This window comes from Parasteatoda tepidariorum, chromosome 2 (genome assembly GCF_982258835.1).
Source record: "Parasteatoda tepidariorum strain Cologne lab strain chromosome 2, Ptep-v5.0, whole genome shotgun sequence".
NCBI lineage: Eukaryota > Metazoa > Arthropoda > Arachnida > Araneae > Theridiidae > Parasteatoda > Parasteatoda tepidariorum.
Genome location: NC_141756.1, coordinates 8,491,154 through 8,506,019, shown reverse-complemented (window position 1 = coordinate 8,506,019; position 14,866 = coordinate 8,491,154). Strand labels below are relative to the sequence as shown.

Below are 14,866 nucleotides of genomic sequence, written 5' to 3'. Positions count from 1 at the left end.
TGGATCTTCACGTTCTAGGAGTCAATCTTGATGGTTCGAGGATGTAACCATAAACGTGCTAATTATTTAGTGCAGACGATATTTTAGGTTACGAAATCATACTTTCTCTGAATAAACATACCCTTTTTTCCGACGGATTAGGACTTAATAATATTCGAAAGACTTATGAATTGAGAGATATACAATTTTGTGTTATCATTTTAGATAATTTAATTTTGAATGACGAAATACAAAATTTGAGCGGAATCGATCGAATAGTTTCGGAGAAATCATATTTTAAAAAAGTCGTATTTTTAAAATTCCATTTCTCAGGAACAATCGGACCGATTTTGATCAAACTTCACATTTTGCCATGTAAAAATGCATTCTTTAAAAGGATGTAAAAAAATAAGATTTTTTTTTGAAAAAAAGAAACATTGCTAAGCAAATGGCTGATGATGTCGTAGATGATGGTAATGATGAAGATGATGAAAAAGTTCCTCTATAACTTTATATGAAAGCGTTAGATGCTTTTGACACTATTCGTGACCATTTGCTGTTAAATTCAGCAACTCAATCCCCTCCATTATTTATTTGTATAAATATTTGGCGTCGTTAACAAATATCGTTCAGTTTACAGTCACCGTAAAAGTTATGTATCTTTTACCAAATTTCGGAGCAGTCAGCTCCACCATGGAAGTATTTCTCGGTCATACTTAACAATTTATGGTGTAATTAAAGTAAAATGTTCTTTCATTTAACCAAATTTTGGGACAATGAGAAATTTTGCACCAAATACTGGTTAAGGATTTACCGAGCTTATTTTTTTTACGGTGTATTGTTTCTTTTTCAGAAAAGTGCCAACTGACGATTCCTTCCTAAATATAGAATCCATGTCTATACCCCAAGACTTTTCAACGACGCGTGGTCAAATAGCGGTCAAAACGAGCTGCGGTCACGTGATTGGAAAGTCGGAAGAAGGTGCTTATGCTTTCAAAGTAAGACATTTTCTGTATTTTCAATCCACTTTTCAGCACTGAAAATGTATAATGTTATAAAAAATTAACTATATATAACTGTAGCTATATCAACGTAAGATCCTACAGTAATGAAAATTTGTTGAAATGGACAAAAAATAACACGAATTATGTTTAAAACTAAATATTTTTTATAGCAATATGTCGTAAACTAATTTTGAAAAGGAGTTTTGCTTTCTCTGTCAGACAGAAATTGACCATTTAATAAGATTTTTCTTCAATACACGAAGTTTAAGACGCGCAAAGGTGGTTTGATGCAAATTTTTCTGATTATCTTTCAGAACAATAATGGTCACCATATTTACCAGACTTTAATCCCGAGAGTACTTTTATAATTTTGTTCCGCCTTGGAGCAAAGAATTTTTCCTACGAATCATGGTATAAAGTATCGGCACTGTGGGTACATCACCCGCAAAATACATTTTTACCGTAAAATATTATACCATAGTTTTTACAGTAATACTTATTTAATTAAAGTGATTTAATAATTATTCGGTAATTATTACTGTAAAAGTTACGGTATATCAGATTTTTTGTTCCGAAAGTTTGATTCCGTTCCATTAAAGTTTAAAGTTAAAGTAACTCAGGATGTCGGTACTTCAAACTGTGATTTGATCTGAAATTTTTTTGAAGTGCAGAAAAAGTTGTAATACATTCACAGTAGGGCAAACGTGGTCAGTTTGAAAATATGTAAATACAATCATTTCGATTAAGCAGATCAAGTGAATTAATGCCACTTTGAATCATTAAATTTTAAAATATTGAAGTTAACAAAATGCATGAAACAGTTCAGTTGTTCAGTTTATCTTTAACATAATTTCCATTTTATAAAACGGAATCTTTTAGAATAGAGGGAAAAACTGATAAATTACCCTGTCAAGGAATAGAAAAAAGGATGGCTTTAAAGATTTCACCAATACTTTCGATGTAGCTTTTCTCTCTCTAAGTCTCTATACCGGGAATTTTTAGGGAGAAATTTTCCGTTAACTTAGTAGAAGGTTCGTCGTATTCGAAGAGGTGTTAAATTTAGTGGTAAATTGGGGAAGAATACAGTTTTGCTGATGGAGAATAAGGAAAAAAAAAGAGGTAAAATTTCGTGCGCAGGAAATTGCAGGTGAAGTTATCATAGGGAATTTTCTGTAGAAGATCGATGAGATTTTAATGTTTGTAGGCGGATATAAAGCAAACTGAAAAAGTAGGACTGCTGTTCTGAAATTGCGTGTCAAGTTTATAAGTTGAAAACATCTTTCATGAGATAACAGTTTTACGTTCTGGTAGTGTAATATGCTACGATTTATGAAAGATATTTTCTGGTTTAAAACAGTAATTTCTTAAAAAAGTTATGATGTTTAGAACCCGGGTTAGAGTTCAGCTCGATATAAGTATGGAGAAAAATATTCTGGTAAAACTTCCGTGCTGTATGGTAATGACGTTTTTGCAAAAAAAAAAGAAGAAACATAACTTTGGTTAATAAAACCAAAATAAACGGTTTTTAAACAATTCATTAAGTAATTTTTCCATTCCTATGGTAGCGATTTACTGAAAATTCAGGATTTCAAAAATGTAGTCAGATTTTCCACACCATTCAGTAAAAAATAGAAAACTGCAAAGTAAATTTAAACGAATAAATGTTTTTATGCCATGCTTTACAGTGTCATGATAGAATAACCAAATTTTAAAAAAATTTTGTCACATATTATAACACCATACTTAATTGTTAATTTCACCAAAATCATTACTCAGGGGCCTCGATAAAAAATTTTGTACTTTTTGGGGTTTCCATAGCCCCAGAAATACGATAAATTTTATCATATTCTAGTAGTTTTTACTATACTTTTTTCTCAGTGAACTAATTCATATTTTATCCTTCTATTAATAATAATAAAATTAAGATTACTAAAATAACACTAATAGTAGAAGACGTAGTTTTCACGTAGTCACTAATGAGTCACTAATTGAAAATATAAATCATTCTTTCTTTTTCTAAAATGAAGGAATAAGATTACTAAATGAATAAATCTCCATTATACACAGATTTTTAATTGATTTATTAACTAAAAGAATAATTAATATCCATGAATTCCAGTTTTTTTTAGTAAGAGCTGTTCTGGAATTAATTAATTTCCATTTATTACTGGGATTTTAGATCATACTATCCAAGAATTGTGAAGTTTCATCAGTAGAAATAATAACTCAATAGAAATTTGATTTCGCAGACAAGTGCCTCCAATATGATGCGACGATTACCATTTGTGTAGCATATTTGATGAGAATTCGGGCACTTACGTATTGATTACACCACGTGATTTCTATATCAATATTATCAACCCATGCACTGAATTTGAAATGAATTTTACTGTATTGACTGTTTGATTATAAACTGTAACTTATACTGTTAAGCATTAATTTTAATCATGATTCTAAAATGGATTTAAAAGTAACTGCAAATTCAAATGCACTTGTGATACTTAAGATTTGTTATGAATTTAAGAACATATGTTAATTTTTAATTTTATTAATAAATTGCCCTATGTTTTAGCTCGGTAAGTAAAACACACGGTAGAAGTTTTATTATTCATATGTATATAATAATATATATATATTCATATAAATTATGTGTTACTAATAATATAAATCACTAGTGGGCTGCGCCCCCTGCTCGCTGACGCTCGCCAACCCCGGAAAATTGCTACGCAATCTTATATGGTTTGCTTCGCAAACCAAGCTCGCTTCGCTCGCTACTAACTTAGATACATTGCAAATTCACAAAATTCTAAGAATTCAAAACAATCATTTAAATCCATATAACAACTTCTTTTTTTAAAAAAAAATTACATCTTTTTAGTAAATACTAAGTCATTTAAATAAATTTGAATTCAAATAAATGACATGTAATTCGTTAAACCTATTAGAAATGTGCTATAGTATAAAATACGAGGCTTGTTTTTTAAGTAAGTACCGTTTTGAAATTAGAAAAAGACGTGCAAAGATATCTCAATACTTTTATTTTTACATGAAAGCCTGTACCTTAATCTACTTTTCTACATAATTTCCTTCAACATTGAGGCACTTGTCATAACGTTGTACCAGTTTTTGAATACCCTCCTCATAGAAGTCTGCCGCCTGACTTCTTAACCACTGCATCACAACTGTTTTGACTTCGTCATCGTCTTGAAGACGCTGACCACCCAGGTGTTTTTTCAAGTGCAGGAACAGATGGTAGTCACTGGGGGCTAGATCAGGGCTGTACGCAGGATGATCTAGAGTTTCCCATTGAAAAGATGTGATGAGATCTTTGGTCTGATTAGCCACATGCGGACGGGCATTGTCATGCAGCAAAACGATGCCCTTCCTCAACTTGCCACGTCTTTTGTTCTGGATTGAGCGGCGCAGATTGTTCAATGTCTCACAATAAGCTGCTGCATTGATTGTCTCATTACGCGGCAGAAATTCCACAAGCAATACTCCTTTTCTGTCCCAAAAAACTGTGCACATGACTTTCCGAGCAGAAATCGTTTGCTTAAACTTTACTTTTCTGGGTGAATCTGAATGCCGCCATTCCATGGACTGTTGCTTTGATTCTGGTGTGACGTAGGCCACCCATGTTTCATCGCCCGTAACAATTTGGCTTAAGAAATCATCACCGTCGTTGTGGTACCGTTCAAGAAAAGTCAATGCACTGCCTAAACGGTTGGTTTTGTGCACATCCGTCAACATTTTTGGTACCCAACGTGAGCACAATTTTCGGTAATTCAAGTGCTCGGTCACAAAAACACTACGAGAAACATTAGGAAAGTCAAAACACAAGGAGGAAATCGTAAAGCGTCTGTTCTCTCTCACCTTATTGTCCACTTCCTGCACCAAACTTTCATTAACGACTGAAGGACGCCCACTCCGTTGTTCATCATGCACATTTGTGCGGCCTTCTTTAAATGCTCTCACCCACTTTCTTACCATTCCATCACTCATAATGTTTTGTCCATAAACTGCACAGATCTCACGATGAATATCGATCGGTTTTAGGCCTTTAGTACTAAGAAATCTTATAACAGCCCTTAGTTCACAGTCGGCGGGACTCACGATTATCGGAGGCATCTTAAACACTCAGTAAACAACGTAAACAAGGAAGAATCAGACTGCAATGGCGTCAGTGCGTGGGCAATAGATGTAGGTATCCAGTGCGCATGCGCAGAACGCCGACCGCAGCGCTGCGGCGGCGGTGCAGCAAAACGGTACTTACTTAAAAAACACGCCTCGTATTAAGATAAAATTTCTAAAACTGATATCTCTTTAAAAAGGTTAAAGTTTTGGCTGTAATTAAGTCTATTAAAAATTGAAATAAGTGAATTGCAATGGAAAAACTTGCATAAACAAAACATTGAATTTCGGAAGAAATCACATTTGGTGAGAATGCTCTCTCTTGTCAAAAAATACAAAATAAACTGACCTCAAATAAAACTCAATGGACTTCGAATCAAATAATTAAGGAAACTACTATCACGTTTAATACAAAAGGAAGATTTATTAACTAAACAATAAAATTACAGCATCGCAGTTCCAAAAAAGAAATATCACACTCACTCAAAAAAAAAAAAAAAAAAAATCATTCTAAATAGTCACCATATCAACCACAAAACTCTTCTCGTTACCATCTATAAACTGATATATAATAAATAAATTATTTAACAAAAAATACGTTGCGCATAAGCACATAATATTTTACACTCTGGTTATTTCAGTTTCCGTTTTTAAAAGCGCTATATGTTGAGCCACCTCACCATGTGACATTCTTAGCCGCAATGATTGGTCGATTTTCTAGCGTTGCCATTCGGGGAGTTGTAAGGAGGCTTTTTCTTATCGCCATGTAAGAGAAATATATATATAGATATTTCAAACTTGGTCATTTCTTACAGTTTTCGCTTATTAGCTTTTTAAATATGAAGAACTCTAAGAATTTCGAAAAGAATCAAGAGTTTAGACAATAATTGAGAAACATTTCCTGAATGAAAAGTTTTTCTCATCTCGGAATATTCTAAGATAACCTTCTGCGCTTAGTTTGAGTGTCATGAAAAGTTTAGTGTGAGTTTTAAAATGAAGAAACATAGATCAAACGTTTTTTCTCTATCACATTAAAAATTTTTTAAAAAGTTTTACAATTAAGTACTTACAACTTGAGAAGAAGAATACAATATGTCTAACCGCGGGATTTAGATCAGAATAAATTGTGTACCTGTAAGCGACGTCACGCGTTTGTGTTGAACCTTATTCGCTTCTGAATCGATAAATGCCGCGATTTACCCACGATGACGTCGATTGCAGGTATTCAATTGTTGATATGTGGGTTAAGTTGACTTTTAACTTCGGTTTATCATCGAGGAGAACTTTTAGCACATGCCCCTACCAGAAAGTGTTACACCATTGCAGTTTCTATGTGATTGTAAATCAGAAGACAAATAGTAATTTTATTGATTTCTAAATAACATTTTTGTCTTGAAAATTTCGCATACGGCAAAGTGTTTGCAATTGCTTTGATGGGTAGATTGGTTAAAAAAATTTGCACAAAAATTTAAGTTGGGTTTGTTTTCCAAATCAACTTGATAATAAGTTTGTTAAAATTAACAATAGAACAAGGTAAAATTTGATAATTTCATCATATTATCTTAGAGCATTTAGGGAAAATCGATTTATTTGGTTTAACATACTTTTCGATTTTGTATTTTATACTATTTTGGTAATAAGAACTATAATTTTTGAAAATCAGAACGGAGCAGTTATCACATAAACGTAAAAATTATCCAATGAATGATTTAACCCTTTGACCCTTAATTTTAATGAAACATAATTTTGATACTTTTTTCAGTATTTTGTATTAATTTAGAACAAAATAAACAGAGAAAATACTAAAATAATTTATGGTTAGGAAATTCAGAATGAAACATTGGTGTCTCTTTATGTGTTAATAAAATAATCTAATCACGGTTCATTATTTTTAATTATCTGAAAGAAACAGTTATTCATCATTGAAATTTCTTTAATTTACTAAATCACTTATTGATAAATTTTTGAATGTAAATGAAAAAAAAGTTTCTCCTAAAATATTTGTTTCGGATTTTATATTTTACTATAAATATAATTCTATTAATCTTACAGATTTTTTTAGACTGTTGTTCTATAATTAAAAATACCAATATTTAATTTTGCTCCTAATTAGAGAGTGATAAAAAAAAGAGACGCTAGTGTCCCATCTTTGTTAAAGGGCTATAGAATATTTTGATTTTTATTACCAGAATTATGTTTTCTTTCCTCCAGAAATAGCATTTTCAAACAGTACTGTAATTTTACTAGATTTTTTTTCCGTATAGAGGGACATATTGTAAAAAAAAGGATTAAATATGTTTCTCTCCCTACAGAAGTATGGACAATCGAGTTTAAAATCAAATAATAAGTTAATCTACAATGTAACGGAATTTCTCCTCAGTTATTTGTATCTTTCTGTATTGTCATCAGACGCATATGATAATCATTTTTATACTAATTAGAGCGGGATGAATTTTTAAAATCAAATTTCCATTTATTTATTTAATAAATCTGCAAGATTTTGAAACATAGCAATGATGGATTTTACTAGTTTATTGATCTCATGAATAATATTACAGCAACTGGCCTCAAAACGCGTGAGGCATAGCTCAGATGCTAAAATAAAATGAAATAATTCTCAAAACTGAAAAAAAAAACTCTGTAAGTACTCAACTATAAAGAGGTACAGTGGTTAAGCGCAGTGATTACATCAGCGCATATAGGGCTGAAGTTCTGCCAAGCGAAGAAAACTCCTGGATCAAGTATTAGAAAAAAAACTAGACCTTATCGATGGAACTAGCCCACATTTGCGTTGCATGAAGAGGAAAACCACGAAAACCTCCTATGGTTAGCCTGACAGCAGGGGGACTCTAAGCCATGATCCGTCTACCATTGAGGATATTCTACGTCAACACTGTGGTCGTTGCGATCGTTGAGCAGCATTCGTTTCAACCAGCCACGTTTGAGATTCGAGCCTGGTTCAACTCATTGGGAGTCGGGTGCTTTACCCCCTGAGCCTCCGCAGATCATGGGCAGTTACTGACCATATAGACCAGTCATGTCAAAAATACGGCATGCGATCACAATGTGTCACAGAGAGAAGAATCATGTTTTTTAGAGCTTTTGGACTTCACTCGATTCCTCTACGGAAGTTTTAAAATGTGCAAACTACATTTATAAGTAATTTCAAGGGCAGCGCGGGCCTAGACAAGCGAGAGAGATAGACAGCAACGCCTTTTCTTAGCAACAAGCGGAATCTTCCACGCGCTTCGAGTCTGTGCATGTATTCAGTATGCATTCTGTGCATGCTTGGTAGCACCTATTTATGCGAGCAGATGTTTTCCGTCATGAAAATAAATAAGAACAAACATCGCACAAGACTTACGAATGAACATCTCCAATCAATTCTTAAAATAATTACAACAAATATGAAACAGGACATCAATGAGCTTGTCAAAAACAAGAGAAGTCAGGTATTTGGATCCTCGAGCTCAAAATAATTACCCTCTTTTATAACTTTAATATTATTTTTAACAACCGTATATCATATACTACATAATTAAATAAATAAAATGTTATAATAATTCAGTACATTTTTCTTATTTGAGCCTGGCCCGCCTACACATTCTAAATTTAATATATGGCCCTATGGAAAATTGAGTTTGACACCTCTGATATAGACCTAATGATGCTGTATATTGAGAAATATTAATTAAACCTCCATGGCTTCTTCTCAGAAAACTGCATGTTGTAATTTTCTTATTTGTTTATTACTTATTTATTTATTTATTTGCATAATCGCAAAATTCACTACATTTTTATCAAAATTTTCAAATGCTTTATGGCAAAATTAATTTATTGAACAAATATACATATCTATGAAAGTAAAAAGCACGCAATATGAACTGATGCAACTTACTAACAAAAATAGAAGGGATAATTTTCAAGAATAAATTCTTGCATGATGAGTTGTAGTTCAAAAAGGCATTATTTAAAAAGTCGACCACCTTTTTTTTATTACTTTAATTTTTCCACATAAATTAGTTTCTGCAAGTTTTGCATCGACACAAATGACGTTATTCAGAAAATTTTCTTGGATCGTGGTCTTTCAAAAACTCTTGCGCAACTAATTAATAAACTTTCTAAAATTTCTATCCCAAACCCAGCTTTTTTTTAAAAGATATTTTAGTGAGAAACAGCTGTCTCCATAAAAGCAACGTGTAGGTTCATAACTCTTCTTCTAAAGCCGCTATATTTGTACAAAAAATAACTATTCAAATTATTAATTATAATGAAGTATTTTGTTCAATGAAGCTGCATCTTATGACATAATTTTTTTTGTACCTGTAGAATAAAGAAAACTGTTATTTAGAACACAAATACAAATTACAAATACTGTCATGTCTTTGGACTTCGTAAAATACAGTATCAAAAAGCAATTAATAAGAAAACTTGATAAATGAAACACCTCCTATTATTTTTTAATGGATAAAGTAACAATATTTAGTGTTTGGAAAATAAATCATAAGTATTAATCAATAAACGTGAAGAGTTATTTTCTTGCTTGGATTTAAAATTATTACTCTGATCGAAATATTACACGCATATTTTAATTGGTTTACAAATTGTTGAATGGACATAAAAGTCATAATATTATAGATATAAGGAATCTAATGTCTCAGTAATAGAGAAAAAATTCTGGAATTTTCTATCATATAAGAAGGCCTTGCCTAATTCATAATATGCATTACTATTAATGAAACACTATATATTTAGGTTCTAGCAGGTTTCCAATATAATTATTAACAAATTAGGTGCAAAATATTTCAGAAATTGTTTGTTTAAGGAACAAAAAATAATAATGAATTGGTATTTACTCAAATAGTACTTGACGTTTTTCGCATATTAATGTTAAATTAATGTAAAACGTATAATGTTAATAATATAATGTACAATGTAATGCATAATGTTAAATTAATGTTCGTATATTAATGTAATGCAAGATATGCGATACTATACATTACCTTCCATATTCGTCATGCAATTTTTTAAAGTAATTCTGTTCAAAGCACTATTTAGCTAAATGATTTGAAAAACAACAAATGTGGTAAACCTTGGCATTATAATAACAACCATTTATTTGTAATGTTTTGACAGTGAAAAGCAAGCAAATGAAATAAAAATATTGAATAAATAAATAAAAATATTGAATAAATGAATAATAATGTTAAAATAACTTATTTTATGAGACAAGCTTCTTGAGAGAAAGAGACTTGACAAAAATATTATTAAATTTAGATGGATTTAAGAAACAGAATTAGAAAATGGGAAAAAAAATATGAATAAAATAAAATGATTTGCTAAATAAAAGATTTCTGAAATAAAATAATTATCTATTTGTTTTAAATTCGATACTTAAAAATACGCATAATTTTATTTGTTTTTTGAATGGAAGCCATAACAAATAAATAAAAAATAAAAATGCAAATAATACCGTATGAAAATGAAAAGAAAATTTTCAAAAACATTTTTAATCCAGGATGTTTTAAAAACATAAAAAGTATATTGACTTTTCGATATGAAAACATTTGGAAGTTTTAATATTTACTATTAAAAATATTTTAACTTTTTCAATTATAAGGTATTTTGTATTTTAGAACAGATTTTGCATCAAAAAATACAACATTGTTTCTTCAGCATTTTTTAAAATAATAACCGTGATTGTATATCAATAGATACTAAAGGTGTATAAAATTCACTTTCAATTAATTTCAGTGACAGTTTAGGAATATTTTGAAATATTTCGCTAAACGCTATTAGATTTTAGGGGTTCTTGTTCCAAAATCACTAAAAAATTAGTGAACAGAATGTTATTTTTAGAAAAAAGGAGTATGAATAAAGTACGAAAGAAAATATAAGAAAAAGAAAAAAGAAATGAATGAGGAGAAATTGAACGAAAATATAAGAATGTGTTTTATTGGAAAATATACTTTACTTGGCTAGTTTGGAAAGCATCACTTGTTTTATAAAAAGTGAAGCGACCTAGCTAATTTTTCTAATTTATTGTAGCTGTTGGAGCACTTGAAAAAATAGGATAGAGAATTTGAGACACCCTGTACATTTAACATATGCAGCCATTTATCTACATATAGACACCATCGTAAATATATTTTAAAATCAACTCAAAATATTATTTTGCAAATTGCGCTTAAGTGCAATAGCATCATGTTTCTTAAAAAAATAATTATTTTCTTTTTCGTCATTACATTACTAATTATGTTCATTCAGCAAAATTTAATTCTAGCTAGTATGGCATCTTTTTTATAAAAGTAATATGACTTCAACCAACTTTCTTATTATAGATAAGACATTAAGACTTATAAATCACTCTTATGAAAAAATATATATATAAATATTTCTTTCTTTCTTTTCATAATTATAAAAGTAAACAGTGCAAACTTTCTTAAGAAGTATATACTTTTCTTATGTATTGGAAGAAACATTTCTCATATCATTAAACCATAGATAAATATTCTAAAATTGAAAAGTTGTCATAAATTAGCAAACATATTTGAATTATTAGAAAAATCACCGCTTTATTCTATGGGAATTTTACTTTACATATTAAAATTTTGAATCTATCCAACTGAAATTATTTTAGAATACTTTACCACGATGATGGGACATTATGAAAATATTCAAAGCAAGCTTCAATTTTTTGGCAACATCTATTCTGAAGCAATATAGTTAGAAGAGAACCATTAAAAAGAGAGTTTTCGGTCAAAGCATCGTCAGTTGCATGCTTGTATATAATTTTAAGAAAACTTTTTCAAAACTTTTAAACTATGTATTTATGATAAAGAGTAATAGTTTGTTATTTATAAGTAAATACACAAACTTTGCATTGAATTTGTTCCGTGTTGTTGACTTGAGGAAAAAGTATTCATGAAGTTTTGAAGAAGAAATTGCATAGTTCACGTGTTTAGAAAGAAGGATGTTGTAGATTTTTACAAACTTGCTTTACCATTCGAATTGAGGAAGATAACTATTAGTTAGATAACAATAAATAAATTTAAATGGGAATTCCTAGTTGTAGAAGAAAAAGAATAAATACGAAGCTTGGTTGATACATCCTTGCTTAAGAATTGAAACCTGTTAAAAACAATGCAATACATTTCCACTTGAGTTCAAAATGTAAGATATGTGTGGATGCTTATGTTAATTCAAAAATATGTATTTGAATAAATAATTCCCAGAAACTGAAGCGGTAAGATATTACTTGATCAAAAATTTCCTTAAGTTCAAAAATATACATTGAACCGGTTTTTGTATAATATGTGTAATTTGTCTAAGTTAAGTCATCATACATCAATAATTACATACATCATATATCACTAATACATCTATAGTTGAGGGAGAAATAGTTTTTTTAGTCAAAACTTTCCATGCTCTTACGTTCATCACTTAAGGCTGTTTTTCGTAGGTTCCGTCGTAATATGAAATGATGCTGTTTTGCGAATATGCTATTTTTATAACTGCTGTGAGTTTGCAACTGTTGCTCTTCACAGTTAGGTCAAGTTAAGCCTATCCAAAGCCAGCGCTGTCTACGCTTATTTTGAAAATGGCGCAGAACGTCGATATGGAGAAAAGCCACAGTTTTGTGAAAATGAAAAGCGTTTGTGGTCTAATTTTTTACGAGTATAATATTTTGAAACTTACTCCAATGTTGCATTAACTGGACTCATAAAACTTAGCAAAAACTGAGAATACGGCAGTGATTTTGATAATTTTCATCTAGATGGAAAAATGGCGCCAAATTGGCGTTTTTTTAAAAAAATTTAATACCTTTTTAAGTATTTAAGTTATTTGTCTGTTTTAAATCCCGGATAATTAATTCTTCAAGTCAAATTATAAATATAGTTTAAAATAATCTCATTGCTTCTAGTGTGAGGCTCTTAAACTATGTTTTTTCTTATTTTCCTTGATGACAGAGCTTCCAAAAATAGCTTTAACGGATAATATGATTCGAAGCCGAACTGAGTTTCTAAGAGTGTATTGTGCGAAATCCGGTTACACAGTTTGAATAATTTAATACAGGTAAAGTATCAATGCACCTATACCTGAGAAAAAATGTCTCTTAATCGAAACTTTCAATACCCAACTCTTACTTTGCAGGTAAAATATTCTATTATTTATATTGATTTTCTATATTTTTAGGGCATCGCATACGCCTCACCACCCGTAGGACCCCTGAGGTGGAGAAAACCAGTGCCTTTGTGGGTGGACAGCACCTGGTGTGAAGAGCACAACACCCAAGAAGCGTTCCATTTTGGTACGGAATGCTTCCAACTAAATCCTTACACAAAAAATTTCGAAGGAAGCGAAGACTGTCTTTTTCTTAATGTGTGGACGCCCTCTCTAGACACGTCGGTCAGTTCTATTTTTATTTTAAATAAAAAAATTTGTTCAATAAATAATATTTTATTTAATTCCGTTGAATTATTTATAATTTAACGGAAACTGTAAATTATTTATTTATTTTTTTCATGTCCCACTAAATCAGTTATCAAATTTTTATTAAATTAAACTGATTAGATTACAATATTTTAATAAATATAAATAACTCAGTTATTGATAGTGTATTGAAGAGAACTACATCACTTATTGAAATTTTATTGAATTTTACTGTTTTAGTCATAATATTTAATTAATTCAAACTAATTCAGTTATAAGTATCAAATTATAGCCATATACGATATCTAATTATAACCATAAATTTCTTTATTTGTTTACTTTTTTTCAGTTCAACTAAATTAGTTATCAAATATTTATTAAATTAAACTGATTATGTTATAATATCTTAGTCAATATAAATAACTCAGTTATTAATAGTGTATTCAATAGAACTTCACCACTTATTGAAATTTTATAGAATTTTACTGTTTCAATCATAATACTTAATTAATTCAAACTAATTCAGTTATAAGTATCTAATTATAGCCATATTACACACGCTATATTAACTAGATATTTTGATTGTGTTTAATTGAAAGGTATCTTAAAGTATTTAAACATACGGTTAAAGAGAAATATTATAATAGTCTTATTTTAAAGAAAAAAATATTACTCATGACAACTAATTTACTTGCCTTTTAAAACTGTGTAATTTAAAATATGAAAAACTTAAAGACAATGACAATAACCACATTTACAAATTCTTAATAAAAGCAGTTCTGATAATATACAAATAAATAAACACACTCCGATTTCGATGTAAGGATTTCGATGTTTCTATCTACCCAATGGAAATTCCGGGCACTTGTAAAGTACCTATCTGGAAATAAGACTTAACGAAAAGTTAGTCGTGCAAACGTAATCATTGAAAAAACACTGGATTATCAATTTATTGTTCCATGTTCATGCGTTTTTTTTTTACATTTATTTAATTAAGTTATTTATTAATTTTGTTTCATGATGCATATTAATTTTCATTAATATTCAATGCATTTTAAATCTATTATTAGAATATTGTTGTACTGTTTTTAATTCCTTTTAATATCGATGAAATATGTATTTGAGAGAAAAACATAAAGATGTAAATATATTTTGTCATTTACAATTTTTTATTTATTACTTTTTTCTACTAATGTGATTTACATTCTCTGATATCTTCGCTTTTTTTGTTTTAGAAAATCATCCAAAATGCCTTTTTCCGTTTTATCGGTTAACACGAAAAGGTTTTTGCATTCCTTCTATTCGTCTTAATAAGGTTT

The 14,866-nt window shown here is 29.9% G+C and overlaps 1 protein-coding gene across 2 annotated transcripts in view; it reads left to right on the top strand.

Annotated features, from left to right (window-relative positions):
• Positions 1-14,866, top strand: part of LOC107436632 (uncharacterized) — a 330,656-nt gene that overhangs the window by 226,003 nt on the left and 89,787 nt on the right. For both annotated transcript variants that reach the window (XM_043043999.3, XM_043044000.3), the window contains exons 4-5: positions 833-977; positions 13,311-13,523. In XM_043043999.3, coding sequence (XP_042899933.1) covers positions 833-977; positions 13,311-13,523 — 358 coding nt within the window. The remainder of the gene's footprint in view (positions 1-832; positions 978-13,310; positions 13,524-14,866) is intronic.